Raw genomic sequence first — 21,710 nt, 5'->3', positions numbered from 1 at the left:
AAATTATAGAAAGACCAGCAAAAAATATCAGCAAAATAAATGACAAATAGCCAAACGGCGAAACAGAAAAACAACATCAGCTAGCGTGCAATCAGTCGAGCGCGTAGTGGAGAAAGCGCGTTGTTTTTATTTTCGCTCCAATACGTCGCGCAACTCGCAAAACAAATCTAATTTGATTTACATACATCTGCACATACAAATACTAGATGATGAAGATGACACTTTACACGAAAACATCATAAACGGGGCAAAACAAAAACAACAGCACAACAACATCGGCTCTTACTCACTCGCCTGTATAGTCTAAAGCTAGAAAGCTCTCTTTTTCGCCGTGTTGCCTTTTTTGTTGCGTCAACAAAACCAGCAATAAACAGGAAACTAATAACAACAACTAAGCATTTGCTTACAACATAACCACAAAAAAAAACGAAATAAAAAAAATTAAAAAAAAAAAAAAACGCAGAGGTAGAAGAAGACGACATTTATTTGCTGTTTGGATTGCTTCTTAATCAAAACATTGTGGTTATTTTTTGTTGTTGCTGCTGCCTCTGGCCATTGTCAGTTTATTGTCATTTAGTAAGCCATTTAAAAAAAGTATAGCTGACGACTCTACAAACGCTCAGAGTTGTGGTCATCAAGCGCAGATTTAATAGATAGAAGCAACCATCCTCTAGCCAACCAATCAACCAACCAACCAACCAACCAACCAACCAACCACCAACCGGTCCGCTGTCAATCACTTGCAGCCGATAAACGCTTAGCTCGGGGAGCAAAAACATACATACAATTGGTTTTTAATTCGTGCCGGCTCGCTGGCTGGTTGTCTGTCTGTCTGGTGGCTATACTTTTGCGCTTGGTACTCTCCCTAGCGCAAATCATTCGCTCATCAGACTTCGCCGGCTACGCGCGTATAAAAATCATAACGCGCATCGCAGATATATTTATTTCATCGTCAGTCAATCTTTGTGCTTCTTCTTCTTCTGCTTCTGCATCTTGAAACGTTTCCTTTTGTTTGGTATTATCGTTTAATTCGATTCGATTTTGCTGTTTTGTGCGCGCGCAGTGCAAAAATTGCTCATTTCGTTGTTGTTGCTGTTGTTTTTGTGATTGGTGTCGGTGCGCTACTGCTTTGGTTGACTTGAATTTGTTTGCATTGTGTCTTCGTTGTAGTTGTTATTGTTGTTGTTGTCGAAGGAGGACGCGCGCGTTTTCTTGTAGTGTATCATTTCTATATTTAACAGCCAACCAGTCGTCGTTTGTTGTTGTTTTTATTGCTGGTTGCTATACCTCTGCAATAGCAGAAAAAAGTGGCTGTTGCTCAAGTGTTTGGTAGTGGTGGTGTGCAGCTTGTACTTCTTCTTCTTCTTCGTAGCAGCTTGCAGCGAAAGGCGAAAAAACGCCTTAAAAATGTGAGATTTTTTAAAAGTGTAAATTTTTTTTTATAAAATTTTTTAATTAAAAAATTAATTGGTTTTTTATTTTTACTTTATAAAAGTGTTCATAGTTTGGTTTTTGTTTTCTATGGTCCATTTTGTTTTAAACTTTTTTTTACTTGTTTTAAATTTTTTTATTTGTTTTTAATTTTTTATATGTTAAAAAAAAATAATTTAAACCATAACTTTTTAATTTTAAAAATTGTGTAAAACGGTGGTGCTTTTGACTACAAAGTTTTAAATATGTTCTTTTTCCATTTTTAAGATATGCCAATTTTAAGTTCTGAAATTTTGATGTTTTGAACAGCCGCTATTTTTTTAATTTTGTGTATTGTATCTTAAAATTTGTAAGATTTTTTTATTTGAAATTGAACAACCAAGTTTTTATTTTTTATTTAATATATATACATATCTTTAAATTAAAAAAAAAGTTTAGTCGCATTTTTATTGATTTTTTAAAACTACTCTAAAATTTTGCGTTTTGAACTATAAATTCTTCTTAGTTTTTAGTTTTTAAAATACATTAGTATTTTAAGTTTTTATAATTCTTTCTTGTTGTCGCCGCGCATTGTACCTTTCAGAGCCTGGCGCATTTAATTGTACATGTGGGTTGAATTTTTTACATGTTTGGTTGTTTGCAACGTCAGAAAATTTGACCCTTATTAGGCGATTGTGTTTTTTTTTCTTTTTTTCCTTGCTCTCAATTTTTAAAAAAATTTTAACATATTTCGATCATTAAAGTACACTTACTTCAGAATTGTTCGGCGTTCCAATGGCTATGTTTTTATATGTGAAAATGAGGTGTGCTGAGTTGAGAATTTTTTTTATGAATTGAAATTTGATTAAGTGCTGTTTAAGAGGAGAAGTATTACAAAAAAAATATATATTGTAGATTTTTTCTTTCGTTACAAGAAGTGAAATTTTGTTTAAGAGCTTAATTTTGTTTTAACTCATACAATTTTTTTTTTGAAATTTTCACACGTACTTTAGCCATGGATCTGAAAGGGAGAAGTTTGTACTGTTTTTACGTATATTTAAATTTTTTAAAATTTTAATTTTAATACTTTTTTTAAGTCCAATTTAATTTCTGTTTTTATTTTTAATGAATGTTTTTTTTGTAATTTTAATTTAACTTTTTGAATATAAATTTTTATTTTTTTTTTTTAATTTCACTTTAATGTTTTTTAATCTCAAATTATTATTTTCTGTTTTTATTTTTGTTTTTGTTGTTATTGTTTTTTTAATTATAAGTTATATTTTTTTTTTTTAAGTACCAAGCCTTCATTTTTTTTATAATTTTTAAATGTATGCTGTTGAATTTCAAGTTCTTAAATTTATTGCCTTTTAAATTTTCGTTTTTTTTTTTAATATGAACATGTATTTGAATTTTTTTAAGTTTGTTTAATTTTAGTAATTGTTTTTTACTTTTTATTTATTTTTATTTTTATTTAAGTTAAATGTTCTTAAGTTTTAGTAAATTTTTTTTTTAATTTCAATTTAATTTTTCTATATTTTAATTAAAATTATTTTTCTTGTTTTCAATTGAATTTATTGTTTCAAATTTAATATTCTTTTTTTACTTTTTAAGTTTATCTAATTTTTTTTAATTTTAGTTTAGTTTTTTTAACTTTAAAATTTCTAAATTTTAATATATTGTTTTAATTTTAATTAGTTTTTGTATTTTTATTTTGCTTTATTAATTTAATTAATTTTTTTTTAATTTTAAATAATTTTCTTTTTTAATTTTAATCATTTTTTTTTTTTAGTTTTAATAACATTTTTGTTTACTTTCCAATTTTTTCTTGATTTAAACTATTTTTTTTTTAATTTCGGTTTAATTTTTTTAAATTTAATTTAGTTGTTTTGAGTTCATTTTTAATTTTTATTTCTTAAATTCTATTTAATTTTTTTGTTTTAATTTTAATAATTAATTTTTTATTTTAAATAATTTTATTTTTTTTTAATTTAAAATTACTCGGTTTTAAAAAATGTTCAGGGCTTAATTCGTATCTATAATTACTTTTTATGAATTTTAGTATATTTCTTGAAGTTTTTGTCTCTTAAAATTTAATAATATTTATTTATTATACACGGGTGTTTATTTTTCTTCAGAATATTTGTTAAACTTACGAAACCCAACTATCTTTATTAGATATTTTTATTAGCACCAGTTAAAGTACCATACCATTTTTTGTTTATGCTTTAATTTGATAATTTTATTTACAATAATATTTTTTAATTTTTTTTTTTGAATAATTTGTTTAAATTTTATTCGATCATTGTTTGGTTATGTTACCATATTCACATTCCGACAGTAAGCCAAACACACTTGTTAACGCTAAGAAGGCTGTATTCAAAATGCGATATAAGGAATTATGGAAATTATGCCAATAGAATTGGGTTGCCATATTCTTACAATCATAAACATTTTCTTATTATCTATGTATGTATGTATTTTTTTTTTTTTTTTGATTTCTCTAATATACTTTTTTCTATTGACTGGGTTTCGCATTTTCTCCATATAACGAATTCGCGAAATTTTCATATAGGGGACACGCGCAGGAACTTGAAACTTGCAATTTTTGATGCTAAAAATTAATAAACTATAAAACTGCATACCAAGAATCTATCCAGAAACTCTAATGTAATGAATTGTTTTTAGGATTTTTCTACAGTTTTATGAAATAATAACGAATATTAAAAAAAGAAGAAATATAGTCAAAACTGCTCAAAATGTTGATGTGTTACCGTTTTGATGCGCGATGTACGTACATACGAATATATCATTTTTATCTTTATTTAGTTATTTATTTCTTAAATTTGTTTTTTGAACTCATAGCTTAAAACATTTTAGTTTAATTTGAATTATTTGTTTGTGTAAATCGCGTTTTTTTATTTCAATTATCCACAAACAAACTTTTATTTATTTTTATCACGATTTTTTTTTTTATTTTCACTCTAAAGGCATAATTTTCGTCAATTTTTATAATTTGTTCAGCTTATTTAAGGGAGGGGTCTAGGGTTTGACTTTCAAAAAATCGATTTTTTGGAAATAGCTTTTTCTTATAGTAAATCATCTCAAAAATATTGCCCCAAAATTTCAGCTCAATCGGAGCAAAACTTTTGGAGTTATAGATGTTTTTGTCCCCACTCCTCTGCGACAGCTGCGAGCGTTTGGAGCGGAGCGTTTTTTTCAAACGCGTTTTTCTCGAAACCACTTTTTCAAAGTCCGTGACTATTAGAACTTCAACAATATTTAACCGATCCTTTTCAAATTTGGTATACAACTTCTATATATAAAATACCTCCCCCCCACTGAGAGATTTTTCACTTTTTTGTTTTACATTAAGGGCGGTTTCCACTTATACAGCGAAAAAATCAGTGAAAATCGCACTTTTTGCTTTAAAAACGCGCTGGCAACGTAAAAATGAAAAAAAAAAAATCGGAGCCAGTGGGGGGGAGGTTTTGGTGATAATTTAACCAAATAATTCTGTTTTTTTTATTTCAGGTGATTCTACAACTAGATACGATAGTCACCGCAAATCACCTTTTGGAAAAGGCGTTTTCGGAAAAGTTACCTCACCGGCTTATTTCCCGATATTTTCTTACAAAAATTTAGTACAATATTGTTGAAATGATGCTTTATAATGTACAAAAAGTTTAAATACATTTTTACTATTCATATCTCTAAAGCAAAGTCTCAAAAATTCATTAAAAAAAATGCTCAAACCCTAGACCCCTCCCTTAAATAAAATCAATAATTAATAATTCATTTTAATACAATTAAATTTATATAAATAAAAGTATAAATATAACAAATATAAATACCAAACTCATATACAGCAAAAGCCCCCATAGCCGGTCGGTCACCCATGGTTTGAATGCTTTTGTCGTGTTCAAAAAAATGTCCGTTGACGGGCGCTGTTCGCATGAGGAGCTGATTTTATATTCTTATATTTGCTTGAGTTTTTCAAATTCTTTGTTAAATATTTTTTTATAAAATTTATTTATAAATTTACAAATTTTTTTATGTCATATTTTCTTGTGTGATTATAAAAAGTGGCACTTTTTATGCGCCTAGAGTAGGCGTCAATTTGTATTAGCATTTCTTCAGATTAATGATTTGTTTTTGACACTTTTTTGTGTTTCTTAAAATTATTTTTATGTCAACGTATACATATTCATATATGCAGCTAAATTTTTATTTTAATCTTTTTTTCGTTTTTTTTATTTTATTTTATTTTAATTTATTTTATTTCTTCAATCTATAAAATGCAATTTTTTTTATTTCTGTCACTTTGTGTTGTATTTTTCTTAAAACTTATACTTTTTTTTGGCGTTTCGCAGACACCAATAGACTGAAGTGTTTGTGTCTTCGTGTGTGCATAAAAACGTGCTGCCATAAAATCAAATGTTGATGGCAAGAAATCTCATGTGATCAAAACAAAGTTCATTTAAAACACATAGTGATAAGAATAGGACTCTTAAAAACAAAAATGTGCAATTAAAAAAATTTGCGTTGATTGCAAGAATATAAGAATAATAACCAACCCTCCCCCGACCACTATTTTGAAGCGATTTGCGCCCAAGAGACTGTTCGTAAAAAAAAAAACAACATAGGTATGCCGCTAACAGCATTTAAGCTGCTAAATAAATGTTCATAAATTTAGGACCTTATCATCAACAATGGCTGTTTATAAGTACATTTCTATAAAATCGTTTTCGATTAATTTTCGAACAAATTTATCTACTTAGATTTTAGAATAGTCACAATTGGTTTATCTCTTTTATTCTATTCGCTAAGTAGCAGGCCATGCGTAGCTGACGGCGTACCAGTGTAGCTTTTCTCGTACAACTAAGACAAGTGACCCAAATGAGGTGTAGTTTATTGAACCATCTACTGTTGCGATCAGTTGTGCTCTTATTCCAGTCTGGTTACAGTTTAAATAGAAAACATACTTACATTATATCCCAAATGCCTAAAAGCAGCGGTGAAGAGAGGAATCTCTCTGGAATAAGATTCAGGCATTCGTCAGTAATATTTTCAGATAAAATCTCAAAACAAGGAGTTTAAAAGCAAGGAATCCCGCAGGGTGGTGTCCTTTTACTCGTGCTTTTCCACTTCCACATCTCGAAGCTTCCTCAACCAACAAAGGGATTTCTATGATCTCATATGCTGACGATGGCACGACAATGTCGTCCGGCAATGCCATCGGTGGCTTGTGTTCTTCACTGCGAGGAATCTCAAACTTTCCCGCACTAAATCCATCGCAAGCCTATTCTCCAACCGAGCAAAGGAGTTCAAAGTACGGCTAAAGGTTAAAGCGGATGGCACACCAATACCTCAACCTTCTCAACGCATTCAACCGCAATAGCCACTAAAATCGAAAACCGCAACAAAGTCCTCAAATCACCAACCCCAGTACAATTGGGGACAATACCAGGAAATGTTGCTGGCTACATTCAAAGGAATTAGACAGCTGATTCTGAATTATGTCGCACCTAGTACAAGTAATCGCAGTGAAGGAGCCTCCACACTTGCTGGATACTGCCAAGAGAACAGAGCGGGATGCCTCCTGATGTTTGCCTTACAGCATCTGCACAGCGAGGCGACTATGCCCATTTCTTTCATTGGAGTCCAACTACGAAGAGGTTCAGTTGTATTTTGTGTTATCTCGGCACATTTGCCTTCAGGATGTTGTAGTAGGTTAGACTTCTACCAAATAAGAATTAATCCAGACATATTAAACATACGTCCGGCATGGAAAGGTATCTCGCATGACACTAAGTACTTATTCACAGGCCGCTTTAAATCCACTCACCTAACTATTCTCTCTCTCTCTCTTTCAACCCAACCCGACGATGAGATACTGTTAGATGGTCTATCTCATTACGACCGGGTCCTACATCGTCCTTGCAACAAAAAGTTAGGCTTTGTGAGAAAATACAGTCATAATTCTATGAATCATCGCTTCCGTGCCTGCTGAAAATTCTGATTGCAAAACTTTGGACGAGAAAAAGATCGAAAAATAAAATTATGCGCTCCTCGGAAGAAAGCTGAATATTTATGGTGTTTTGAATTCACTTAATATAGCCTCTGATCCTTATGGGCCTTCTTGATGTCTTTTCTCATTTTTCTTCTCTTCAAAAAGAGATTTTGTTATTATTGATCTAACAGCGTTAAACATCCCCCAGTGCTATTTTGAGCATAACTGATGGAATGACAGGTTTTAGTCGGGTATTCCAGGGTATTCTGGTAACGTGGACGCGTAAGTCGTGGTGGAAGAGTCAATTGAGATGCTATCACTTTCTACCGTTGGTGTGGCGTCTTGCACAGACTAAGGTCGCGAAACGTCTACTCAATGTGATGTGAATTCTCCCAGCAGTCTTATTATGGATACTTGTCGATACTTCTAAAAAAACAGAGCCTCGTTTAGGGCTTTGTGTAACAGAGCTTTTGCCAAAAAAAAAAAACGAATTCAGTACATGAGATTCGCTCAACCATTGCCAATCGGTGTGGCATCACGAATAACGCAGTACTTTCATCAATACACATGAAAAACGAACAAATTGTGCTTAAAATCACACAACTTTTACATTAAAATATTTAATTATCTCAGCCATCGAAAATAAATCATAATTAAAAATATCACAACAAAAATATTTATATTCTTTTTTTGTCATTGGCGTCACTGGTTGATTGCCGGTTATAGGCATTTCAACGAGGAATGTCGCAAATTCCCAGCTGGCCAAATGTCGGCGGCCCCGCCCACAATAGCGACGCGTTCACTGTTGTCGTTGCTCGTTGCTCCAACTTAAGTCGAAATTGTTTTTTGACGCTTAATTCTTATTTATTCTTTCCTCCACCAACACACATTTTTACGCTTTTATGTAGCTGAGGCTAGAAATAGACAAATATGCATTAAGGTGTCTCGCAAAAATACTGGCTGTGTTTCCAAGCGAATCATCAAATTTAATAGGTTTTTGTACTGCAACCAAAATATTTTGGCTCATTACAGTGCCATTTGTGAGCGAATCCGTTTAAAAATTAAGTTTGAATGCAATTTTTTTGATTTTTTAAGAATTTTTAATGCAAATCACTGCAGTTAACATTTTTCTATGTTGCGCCAAAATGTTTTCGTGAAAGACCTTTCTTTAAGCCGAAAGCCTACTGAGGCTTCTCTTCAAATAATTGCTTTATAATTGCTTTATAATTGCATTATTATTTTTCTCTTAATAAAACTAAATAAATAATTGGCGCGTACACTCCTATTGGGTGTTTGTCCGAGCTCGTCCTACTATTTGTCGCATGCGTCTTGATTTTGTTCCATAAATGGAGAGACCGAGGGATCTACAGTTTCAAGCGCGCTCCGAACGGCTTTGGTTTTTCTATGAGGAGCTTCTTCATGGCAGAAATACGCATGGAGGTTTGCCATTGCTTGCTATATCTATCATTTTGCTGCTTGCATGCACGGAGATTCGAACCTACGCACTCCCGATTGGTAGTTACGTACCAAACCATTTGGCTAGAGGGCCGAACTTATAATAATAATAATACTAAATTTGTTTGTATGGAGAGGCAGCTCACATGCCTACAGTAGTGTGAAAAACATTTGCAATTGTAAGTGAAACTGCTATTTTGGACGTTTTACTGACAGGAAACTAATTTTATTTAATTATTTTTGAATAAATTTTGTAGATCTAGTATTTTAAATCCTAGAGAAATTAAAAATTGGTTCTATTTTTTGCCGTAACTAGTATTAATTCGTACCCCTACTATTTCTTCTCATATATACCCAGTTGTAAATTGTAAAAACACCACAGTTTTTTTTTGTAAAAATATGGTTCCTACTACAACTAAAGCCATCTAACACAAAATTTCAAAATTTACACACAATTTTCAAAAGTTTTGATACTTTAACTTTTTAACTAGAATTTTTAGAATTTCTTTGGATATGCAGTTTTATTGCCCATAGATTTCTAGTATAACAAAGTGCTAGTTTTAAGTGACTGCAAATTACCGTTGATTTTTGACAATTTTTTTTTGTGCTGGTGAAAATAATTCGTCTTTCTGCGAATTTCATAGAATCAGTTGAGGGGCTGACGTCACTTGAGGTGTGTTTATAAAAAAAAATAAAATTGTTATACAATTATACACAATTTTCAGAAATTTCTTTCAAAATATTAACCAGAATTTTTAGCATTTTTCTAGATATGCAGTTTTACAGCCCCTTCAATTCTAGTATAACAAAGGGCAAGTTTTAAGTGACTACAAAATACTGTAGATTTTCTTCCATATAAGAATGCTACACCCTGTTTCAGTGCATAGTGAAAAGGTGTTTAGAGGTGTGCTTTTTAGCAGACCGTTATTCGGCACTCAGCGAATTTGGCAGAATCAGCAGAAAGGCTGACGTCACTAAGGGTGTGTTTACAAAAAAACTGAGATTGTGTTGGTATACGAAGAGAATCAACCAATGACACTTCGTTGCCGTCTGAACAACGAGTGATTGGACGAGTGTGTGAATGTATGTGAATATGTGTGAATGAATCGTGCGGAATTCGGCTACCGAATGTCCAAGTGACGTGGTAGCCAAAGTTCCCCTCACAATTTTCTTTTTCACCATACTTAATGAGCAAACCTGATAAATCTATCATTTGGTTTAAGTGTTGCGTCGTTAGAGAGAGAAAGAGAGAGAGAGAGGGAGAGAGATAGAGAGGGAAAGAGATAGAGAGAGAAAGAGAGAGAGAGGGAGAGAGATAGAGAGGGAAAGAGATAGAGAGAGAAAGAGAGAGAGAGATAGAGAGGGAAAGAGATAGAGAGAAAAAGAGAGATAGAGCGAGATAAATGTTTGGTTATCGCCCATTGACGGCATTCAAAAAATAAGTAAAAATTTATTACGAAAAAGACTAATTAAAATAATGTTACATATATTTTGCACAATACTGTAAATTTAGCACATTGAAATTTATAAAACATATTTATATCCTACGTGAGCTCTTTTATATTATTTTCTTTTGTATGCGTTTTACTTTTGAAAATTTGCCAAGAATTTTTGTTTTTATTACAATATGTCTGTATGTATGTATTTGTACAAATTTTAATTTTATATCTTTTGTGTTTTTTATTTCTTTTCTTTTTCTATGCTTCTTTTGTCGTCGTCCATCCTTCACCTTGGCATAAACAAAAATAAACTCCAACAACCCACTTACCTATACAATGAAAACAACACAAAAAAAAAAAATGTAAACAACACTGTTTCCGTTTCACACATGCTCAATTTGCCAACAACAAAAACATCCTGCACCCCAAACCTCCACAATTAAATTTCGATTTACGCAGCTCACAAAAGCAATGCAAGAAAAATGTCAACGGCAACATAGTTAAGTGAATTGAGCAGCGCCTGCAACATAAAATAACGGTATAAAGTGACGCCAGTGAGAGAGCGAGAGAGTGCAAGCCAGCGAGCGGCTGCAACACGCCTAACAAGTGACAATAAATCAGCAACACTGCTCTACTGTCCATCGACAAGCGACTGCGAGACAAAACGATGGCTTTACATGCCACCAAATCATGCAACAGCAGCAGCTGCACCGCCGCAATGACCGCAAATAAACCGTTAGCACCAACAAAAACCACAGTTAAGCTGTTAAATGGCATTAGTGGGGAGGGTAGTGGTGGCGCTTCTCCTAGCAAGAGCTTTGTGGGCAGCTCTAAAAGTTGCCATAATTCAAGCAACAATGTTGAGCAGCTTTTCAATTCGGCCTTGAAGGCATTACATTTGCCGCAATGTGTTGGTGGTGGTGGCGGCAAGAAAGTGGCTGCCAAAGTGAAAACAAATGGTGAATTGACGTTGGTTAGTAAGCAGCGTGCGAAAAATATTAGCGCCGATGAGGCGGATGACATTGAGGATGGCCACGACGAGAAGGCGGTAGAGGACGCAGATGAGCAGACGGTGCAGCTGCGTTGCGCCTGTCCGGCAGCATGTAACAATGAGAAAGGCAATAAGGCAAATAATAAAAATACAACCATGACCGTTACAACCACCTTCCGCAGCAGCAGCACCTCGGCGCTCATGCCAGCCGGTCACTTGCGCCCACAAACGCTGAATGTGCACCATTTGCGCGAGACGCCATCGGATCAAACGCAGCTATTCTTTCGGTATGTTTACGATTGAATCGATTATTGTTTTATAGAAAATATTTTGATTATACTATTGACTGTTATTATTTCTTCCTTCTGATTTTGCAATGAGTGACAAGTTTATATTTTCGAAAATCAGTTCCCTACAAAGTTTAACCCGGCAGATTTAAGCATAGTTAATTTGAGAGTAGGGAATTAATGTACTTATATCATACTTAAATTAATGTCATATCTTCATTCGTTTTGCGACACTTGATCTATTTGTTTGACTACAACTTTCTCTACAATTCTCATCAGAATTAAAAAAATGTATGCCCGAAATACATTAAATACACAGAAGTGAGATATATATTTTTTTAAACCAGGTTTAATAGTGAAATGAAATTGATATTTTCGAAAGGTATGGAAAAGTTACTTGAAAAAAAGAGTTTTAAATATAGAATTTTTTTGTAATTTTTTCCCCGAAATTCCACAAAAAAGAAAACGACACTTTAATGTATGAAATTAGTATTACAAAATTATTAAAGAAAGTGAAAAAAGTTTAAATCAAAATTAAAAAAAAATTAAAGTCAAAATTAAAAGAAAAGGTAAAAAAAAATTAAAATCAAAATTAAACAAAAAGGTTAAAAAAAATTAAAATCAAAATTAAAAAAAAAGTAAAATCAAAATTAAAAAAAAGTAAAATCAAAATTAAAAAAAAAGTAAAATCAAAATTAAAAAAAAAAAATCAAAATTAAAAAAATAAAAAAAAAAGTTTAAATAAAAAATTAAAATCAAAATTAAAAAAAAATAGTGTAAAAGAAAAATATAAAAAAATTAAATATTAATATTGAAAAAAGTTTAAAAAATATTTATTAATAAAACATAACCAAAATTAAAACAAAAAATTGAAATTAAAAACTAAACAAGAAAACATTTTGAAATCAAAATTAAAAAAAAAAATAAATAAAATAAAATCAAAATTAAAAAAAAAAAACTAAAATCAAAATTAAAAAAAAAAAATTAAAATCAAAATTAAAAAAAAGTAAAACCAAAATTAAAAAATAAAATCAAAATTAAAAAAAAAGAAAAGTAAAATCAAAATTTAAAAAAAAAACCAAAATAAAAAAAAAATCAAAATTAAAAAATAAAGTTTAATCAAAAATTAAAATCAAAATTAAAAAAAAGTATAAAAAAAATATAAAAAAATTAAATACAAAGATTAAAAACAGTTTTGAAAAATTTTATTAATAAAACATAATAAAAATTAAAACAAAAATTGAATTCAAACTATTTGAATTTGAAATCAAAATTAAAAATCAAATCAAAATTAAAAACAAAAATAAAATCAAAATAAAAAAAATAAAATTAAAAAATTAAATGCAAGGATTAAAAAAAAAATGAAACAAACAAATCAGATTTAAGTTTTTAAATTTCTTTTAGTAATTTTTAAAATTTCTTCTCAATAAGAAAATTTACAAAAGAAGAGAATGAAATAACAAATTGTTCAAAGAGAATACAAAAAATAATTAAATAAAATGAAAGTTAAAATAAAAAAAAAATTGATTTAAAAAATTAAACTTTTTAAATAAAAAGCTTGAATTTTGAAAAAAATTATATTATTTGTTTGTTTCTGTTTTTGCAAAAAATGGCGTGGGAATATTAATTTTAATATCTGTTCGACTTAAAAAAAAAAAGAAATAAAAGAAAAATCATAAAAAAAATTTATTAATGAAAAAATAAACATCATAAATAAAGCTTTGAAAAAATATCTCCAAGACCGAATCAGGTTTAGTTTTGAAAACAAAAAGAAAAAAATTATATTTATATTAAACTTTGGTTTTTGTTAGGAAAACAGGTACGGATAGATTAGAAACAAATAATTTTTAAATTAAATTTAAAAACAATTTCGGAATTTTTTATTTTCCGTTCAATTCAAAATTTCACATCAAAACATAATGGAATGGAATGTAAATTTATATTTTTTTTAATTTAAAACAAAAGTTTAACGAAATTTAGACAAAAACAATAAACAAAAGGCAAATAAAGTTCTAAAATGTAAGCAGTTCCGAAATCGCTTAATTGTGGAAAAAATTATATTACTTTTTTTTTGTCTTTGACGAAAAAAGTACGGAAAGGTGAAAAAGTTGGATGTAAATTCTTAAAAAAAAAAATTATTTATTAACAAAAAAATTTATAATAATGAATAATAATAATGAATAATAATAATAAAAAGAACTATATTTTTGACAATAAAGGTTCAGAGAGATTAGAACAAAGGAATTTTAAATTCGTAGGTAAAAAAAATTTACACAATTAAGTCCGAAAGTGCTGAATAAATGAAATTTAGATTCATATTTTATTTCTATTTTTTTCTAAATATGAATTTAAATTTCATTTATTTTTTTCTAAATAAAGTATGAATTTAATTTTTTAATAACAAATAAAATCTGAATCTAAATTGCATTTTATTTTTTTCTAAATAAAATAAAATATGAATTTAATTCTATTTTAAAATTTAAAAATTCATGTATTAATTTATTTACAAAAAATTAAATAAATACAAAATATAAAGAATCTTCTAAAAATCATGCAATTAGCAATCTATTAATTCATTGAAGCCGGTTTAAATACAAATATAAATAATTTTTCACTAAAAAGCGCCAGCCAGTCACTCTTCTGGTTGCTGTGTTTATCAGTAAAATTTTTTTCTCCTGTTGGTTGGCTCCCCTTATCAGTACTTAAAGTTTAATTGGCTCATTTACTGCTCGTCATTCAGCTCCAACCACTCCACTTCCTTACTGCGCTAAGTGCTCGTACACTTCATATCTTACGCTTTCATTGTTCACTTTTTAAGCCTCACTTTGTTATTCATAAAAACTACACAGCGGCTCAGTAACAAAAAGAAAACAAAAATGTAACTTGAGCAAAAATGCCGTTTTTTTTGCGCATTTTGTGTTTTGCTAAATTTTTGTATTTCTACACTTTGTATAAAAAATCGTATTTTGTTTGCATTGTCGGCAACAACAAAACAGCCAGATCAGCAACAGTAGTGCGCTGCTGAATTTTGTCATCGTTATTTTAAATTTACCATAATTCACTTTTCTTGTTGCTGTTTTTAATATATTTTTCGCATACTGCTCATCTTTTCTGTTTTGGTTGTTGAATTATTTTTCTGTTTTTAAATAAGTTTGCATTATTTTAATTTTTTGCCTGGTTTCTCGATGTCTCACACGAGTGTGCATAAATAGCAATTATTTGCTGTTTTTTTGTTTTTAATTTTTGGTTTTTTTTTCGCTTTTTGTACTTGTCTCTGCCTGCTGCGGCTGCAGCTACGTCTGCATTTCATTGAACTTGATCTTTAAATCGCACGCGTACGCGTTTTGCGCTTACATGCATGCATACATACATACATACATAACTAGCTGCCACATACGCGCCTCGCATACAAAATAATTAATAAATAATAGTCAGTCAGTCAGTTGGTTTAATTTATTTCGCCGTGCGATGCTATGCGTTGATGCGGCGTCGAATGTAGATGATTGTGGTGATATTTATGAAATGATATTATTGTTAATGATGTGGACGATGATGATGAGGCAGGCGGACACATATCAATATTCTAGCCGCGTTTGTTGGCTGACAGCAGCAACCGACATCGACACCAATACCGCCGCCACCGGCAGCAACACTCAGTAGTCAGCTAATCGACGAATGGTGGTGACAGCGACACAAAAGTTGTATAGATCTTCCGTTTTGGCGGTCGGTTGAGCTTTCATCGTTGTTACTGCGCTTGTTGTTGTTGTACAAGTACATATGTAGCTTCTGTGAAAATAGTTGCAGGCATTGTTTTACGATTTCCTTTAAAGGTAAAGATTGTTTCGTTTCGTTTCGATTGTAACACCATTTTGATTGTGCTCTTACGCTCTCGGTTGTGAACTTTGGAATCGATCGTTATTGTTGCTATTATTTATTTAGTCGACGAATATAGTAGCTGCTAATTAGTTTCATTGTCACGTTTCTCGTAGCAGTTGTAACAGTTGTTTTGTGCTCAAAATAGGACGAGGCATTTTGCGTATCATTTTGCTTATTAGAATGATTTGTCAGAAGTTCTTCAAATGGAGTCTGAGAATAATTTTACAAAACTTTTTTCTTTTTAAGACTAAAAGAAGGTTTTCTAAAAATTAAAAAAACAAAAAAAAAAAAAAAAAAAGTTTATCTCTGTTCTTGTTGTAACAGCAGAAACATTCCTCATAACATGTACGGGGAATGCTGATGTGGAGTGACAGTTCTTAGATGAATATAAATCTGGGTCGTTTCGGTAACTTAGAACCGACTGCGTACTGTCGAGTTCCGATATTCTTTATCTTCTGTTGTTGTTTTGGCTTTTTGTTGTATTTTTTTCGTGTTTCTGTTGCATATTTTGCGTTTTTTATTGTATTTTTTCGTGTTTTTGTTGCATATTTTACGTTTCTTGTTGTATTTTTTTCGTGCTTTTATTGCATATTTTGCGGTTTTTGTTGTATTTTTTTCGTCTTTTTGTTGCATATTTTGCGTTTTTTGTTGAATTTTTCCGTTTTTTTTTTTGTATTTGTGTTGCTCTATTTTATTTGCCCTTTCTTTTGGGTTGTTTTGTTTTGCATTTTTTGTCTGTTGTTTTGCATTTTTTTGCCTGTTGTTTTGTATTTTTTGTTGTTTTGTATCCTTCTTCTTTTTTGTGTTTTTCTTTTGTTTTTTTTTTTGCTTATTTTTTGTGTTTATTTTATTTTTTGTTTATGTGTTTTTTATTTTTGTTCTTTTTTTTTTTGTTATTTTTCTTCGTTTTTTTATTAGTACTTGTTTTGGTTTGTTTTGTTTTTGTATTTTTTGTTTTGTTCGTTGTTTTGTATATTTTTTTGTTTTGTTCACTTCTTCTTTTTTGAGGTTTTCTTTTTTTGTGCTTATTTTTTGTGTTTGTTTTCCTTTTTATGTTTTTTAATTTTTTTTTTTATTTTTGTTCGCTTTTTTTGTGTTTTTTGTTTTTATTTTTCTTCGCTTTTTTGTTGTTTTGGTTTATGTATTTTTTGTTGTTGTTTTGTTTTGATTTCTTTTTAAGACACAAATTTTGTTTTTGTGTCTTAATTTTGTTTTTGCGCTTTGTGTTTTTTTATTTATTTTTTGTTTTTATTTCTGTTTTGTTTTTTACTTCTTTTTTGTTTATGTGTTTTTTTTTATTTTTGCGCAAATTTAATTTTTTAAACTTTGCTCGTTTTTTTTTGCTTGCAAAAATTGCAGTTTTTTTTTGCTGAATCGTGTTATACCAGTGCCAAATTATAATTAGATACCGTTAGTCCGAAAAAATTTTAAATTCTTCTATAATTGGCAACTGTAGCATTAATAACCATTTCATTGTTCGTCTTTGTGGGTTTGCTAGATTAGCGATTCCATTTTGCGAGCCTTTCGGTTTTAGGTTTTCTCTGGCAACTCTCTGCTAAGTCACCACAGCACGTCTTACTCAAAGCCAATTATATGCACGCCGATGACGGGCTTAAATAACGAATGTGTAAGGAGTTCAAAGATCAAAGTGTTTGCATAGGCTGGGCCAACGACTGCTTTCTTTTAATTTTTTTTTAAATCCGGGTCGTTCCGGTTACGTAGAACCGACTGTCGTGGGAACGTATTCCCAGCTTATCATTTCATTCACTTAGTATCTGACTAAGCTTCTCGATATGAGCCTCTTTTAGTTGTGAACTAGTATTGTGGACAGCAGAGAGGGTCTATCTTTCTACTCGCCACTCGCTTCCTGATGATGTTAAGCAGACTCGAAAATTTTGTCTACATTATCTCTGTCAAGCCTATGGAAGAGCTTAAACCAAAATATTATATTTGAGCCACCAGGTGGTTTGGGCAATTAAATATTTCTATTTTGTGATCTACCAAGCACCGTACGCACCTGACATGGCTCGGTTTGACTTGTATCCGAAGTGATTTTTACTTACACTCATAAAGGATTGCACTCCAACTGCCATCGCTAGCAATCAACTGGTCCATAAGTGGCTTCATATCACCCAGTTAGCCTAGTGTGTATAACACCCTAAACGAAAATTCGCCGTAGGAGTTAGCCATGTATATATGGAAGATTGCGTCAACCGTTGGCGGCATACATTGTTGTTTGGCATATATTTTGAAAGCAGCCAAAGGAAATATGGTAATAAATATGTATTTCCTGCATTCGAGGGTTAAACACCTTGTATGTGTTTATAACTTTCCATTTGCCAAATTTCGCGCTTTGTTTACCTCATTTGACCTCGTCATTCGCCACAACTTGACACAAATTCGAAATTTTTTGCTTGGCATTTTGGCAATATATATATTGAGAAAATCTTATTTCGCTTTGTTGAACATTTTTGAACAAATTTTTTGCCACAATATTTTTGCTGTTAGACTCCCACGCTGTATATTAATTGTTAAGCGCAGAATGTCATATATGCACACACACACACACACATGCAAACAAAGTGAAATACAATGTGTGTATATATGTGTTTATGGATGTATGTGTGCAGATGAATATCCGCAATTGGTTGCCTCTGAATTTGTACATATTCGTAAATATTACTTGTGCGTGTGTGTGTGTGTAGGCGTGCGCGTGTGTGACGTAGTACCACGTGCAGCCCTAATAGAAAAATCCGAACTTAGCTCACTTCTTCACAAGCGACGCGCACAAACGAATAACTAAATAATAAATCACATTAAGTTGCCGACTCTTAGCTTTTTTGTAGCGTCTCAATGTCTAATTTTATTGACGAATTGTGCTGGAAAAACGTAACTACTCATTTATTTTATTGCAATTGCGAATTTCTGTTAATTTATTTGTCTACTTAGTTTGCAAATAATGGTGCGAGATTTGATTGAAATATCAAACGCTGCCGCACCACAGCTCCCATTGTATTTCAATCACTTCGAAGCGAGTACGCGTCTGTATGTATGCCTTTATTCGCATATTTTGCTGCTCGTGCACACATTTTTTAAAACACTTTGAATTGTTGCGCATTTTTTGTTGAACAAATCATCGACGAGGGCGCGCGCGATTAAACAACAATAACAATAACTACTACAATATAACAAAAAAAAAAAAAAGAAAATGTGCTGGTGCTGCGGTTAGTTACTTTGATAGCGTCATATCCAAAAGCGGCTAGTAACAGTAGGGTATAATTTAGTTGTAGAGGGGCGCGCCGTCGCGTTTGTAGTAGACTAAACTACCAACAATAATAATAACAACAACAAGAGGAACACTCATTCACCGAGCCATTCCTCATTCACTCCATACACTCGTTATTCAATCAGTCATGTGTCGCACCACATTTGGCATTTTAATTTAAATGAATATTTTTTTCTTGTTGTTGCTCTTGTTGTGTTGCTCTTTGTGAACAATAATTATATCGTAATATAGTCGTGCGTACATATTTGTATATATTTCTTGTAAATCAGTTTGTAATGGGTACTTCATATTCGCTTATGAACATTTCCTGGTCAGTGTCAAGCAAGAACAAAAAAAAATTATGTTTTGTCTAGACAAAGTTTATTGCTGCTAGCGATTGCCGTATTTTTAAACCCAGATATTAAACTAATTTGTTTATTACAACTCCGATATGAGCGCTCTTCTAGTGCTCTTTATCATATTTTTCAAACATTTCTCAATTTTTATTGATTTTCCCACGTCAATCAGTTCTACGTAACCAGAACGATCCGGATTTATATCCGTCCAAGTAGTGTCACTTCTGCAGCATTCCCCGTATATGTATGGGGCAAGTTTATGCTGCTACAATAAGAACAACTACTTTCGAGAAATTTTGCATAATTCTTCAATGAAATGGCGAAATGCATGGCGAAATGATTACAGTGAAATTCCTTATAACCGGACACTCACCGTCGCAGTGTTTTTGTCCGGCTATGGGAGATGTCCGCTTATAAGGGATGAAGTCACAAAATATATACCACACATATGAATTGTATTGTACATAGTTTATTTAAGAAATTTTTGGAAGTAAAGAATATTTGCATTCTTTGGTATTACATATAAAAACATATATGTACATATAGCGATTAAGTACAATACATTGTACAAGTCTTTACATTTCAATACTAGTTTGATTGAAAAAATTAGGTAATGCTTGATTGCTTTAATTTAAAATGTTCATTTTCAAAGTGACTCTCGATATTTTTAATGTGCTGAAAAGCTACATAGTCATTTTTTGCATATTGTTTCAAGCCCGCAACAAGTTTTAAAGCCTCATCGTATGATGTTATAGGCTCACTTATTTCTTCTGAAAATTCATCTTCTGAATCACTTATGTCCATAGTATCATCTTGTTGGTCAAATTAAACTTCTATATTGTTGTCCTCAGTGAAAACATTTTGATCCATTTGGAGAAAACCTTTGAACGCAACCATTCGCATGCAACTAACTTAACAAACTGAATGGAAAACTACTCTTAATTTAAAACACAGGACTTGAATGAGTGTATACATGTTAAAAGGGGAATCACCTGTTTCATTTTTATAATGAACAACAAAGCTTGCTTGTGATATTTTTGAATTTTGTCCGTTTATGAGAAATTTTTTTATGAAAATGGTTTGAAATACCTTGTCCGCGTCCGGTTATTAGAGTGTCCGTTTATTAGGATGATATTTGTATGAAAAAATGAATGAAAAACCTGTGTGCCCAAAATTTGTCCGGTTATTGGAGCTGTCTGGTTATAAGGACTGTCCGTAATGGGGAATTTCACTGTATTTAGTTCTCCGAACGTACAGCGCAAGCATTTGAATAAAAGTCTAAAATGTAATTTTATTATTAAGTCTTAACGTGTAAATTACTTGTCAAAATCTTAATGCAAAAGCTAGTTTTTATGATGGTAAAATATCTTCAAACGGCACGTCCCCATCATACGAAACTGGGAAAATGTTGCTCATACGCCATGTGGTAGTGGCGGCGGAAATTTCTCACTCCATTAAGCGATGCTTCTATCAGCTGCGGTAGCAATGGCTTGGCGAACGCGACAGAAAGGGTCGGTTATCTGTGCATAGGTGTAAAACATGAAAGCACAGCTTACAAAATAAAAAATAAAAATTATGAAAAAGGCGAACAAGGAGTTTGAAAGCAAAATCGAAATGTCGCACTTGGACAGATTCTAATTTCAATGTAAATTGTATTTTCTGATATATTTTGTTTTTTTGTTTTTACATTTTTTTGAGTTTTCAATTTTATTATGGTTTAAATTTTTCCAATATTAAAATCCCTATTTTAAATTTTTTCAATTTTTCCATTCTTTAATTTTTGAATTTTTCCAAGCTTTAACTCTTATTTTAAATCTTAGTTTCTTTAAATTTGTTTTTTTTTGTTTTTGTTTTTTAACTTTATTCTTTTTTATTCTTTTTTTTTTATTTTTAATTTTAAATTGTATTTTTAATTCTAAATTGTATTTTTAATTTTAATTTTTTTTAACTTATATTTGTTTAAATTTTAATTTGAAACAATTTTTTTCTATATAAATTTGGTTTTTATTGCTCCTTTTATAATTTCTATTTACACTTTTTTAATTGTTATTAATTTTGTTTTTAATATTTATTAATTTTTTTAATTCATTTTTCTTCAAAGTTTTTCGTTGTTTAATTTTAGTTTATTATTTAGGCTTTAATTTTAATTTAAAACAATTGTTTTATATAAATTTGGTTTTTATTGCTCCTTTTATAATTTCTATTTATTCTTTTTTAATTATTATTAATTTTGTTTTTCATATTTATTATTTTTTTAATTAATTTTTCTTTAAAGTTTTTTGTTGTTTAATTTTAGTTTATTATTTAGGTTTTAATTTTAATTTAAAACATTTAGGTTTTAATTTTAATTTAAAACAATTTTTTAAATTTAAATTTGTTTATTTCTTTACTCTCTTTTAAGTATTTATTTATTTAATTTTTTTTATTATTTTTATTTAATTTTTGTTTAATTTTAATTTTTGTTCAATTTGAATTTATTTTTAAAATTTTTTTTTTTAATATTTTTCATTTTAATATAAAACAATTTTTTTATTTATGGTATAATTTTATTTCATTTCTTTTTATATTTAATCGTTTTAAAATATTAATTTTTCTTATTTAAATTTTTTTTTATTGTTTTT

General features: G+C 30.4%; 1 protein-coding gene across 5 annotated transcripts in view; it reads left to right on the top strand.

Annotated features, from left to right (window-relative positions):
* The window catches only part of LOC128864120 (uncharacterized), an 89,900-nt gene that overhangs the window by 28,632 nt on the left and 39,558 nt on the right, over positions 1–21,710 (top strand). For 3 of the 5 annotated variants that reach the window (XM_054103629.1, XM_054103631.1, XM_054103632.1), the window contains exon 2: positions 10,774–11,592. The exons of 1 other annotated variant lie outside the window; for it this stretch is intronic. In XM_054103629.1, the coding sequence (XP_053959604.1) occupies positions 10,982–11,592 (611 nt within the window). In that variant the 5' untranslated portion in view covers positions 10,774–10,981. Of the gene's footprint in view, positions 1–454; positions 1,410–10,773; positions 11,593–21,710 lie in introns of those variants that run through there. One more of the 5 variants, XM_054103630.1, reaches the window with a different exon arrangement.

This window comes from Anastrepha ludens, chromosome 5, assembly GCF_028408465.1.
Source record: "Anastrepha ludens isolate Willacy chromosome 5, idAnaLude1.1, whole genome shotgun sequence".
Taxonomy (NCBI): domain Eukaryota; kingdom Metazoa; phylum Arthropoda; class Insecta; order Diptera; family Tephritidae; genus Anastrepha; species Anastrepha ludens.
Note: the sequence above shows the minus strand (reverse complement) of the source record. Positions and strands in the feature narration are given on the sequence as shown.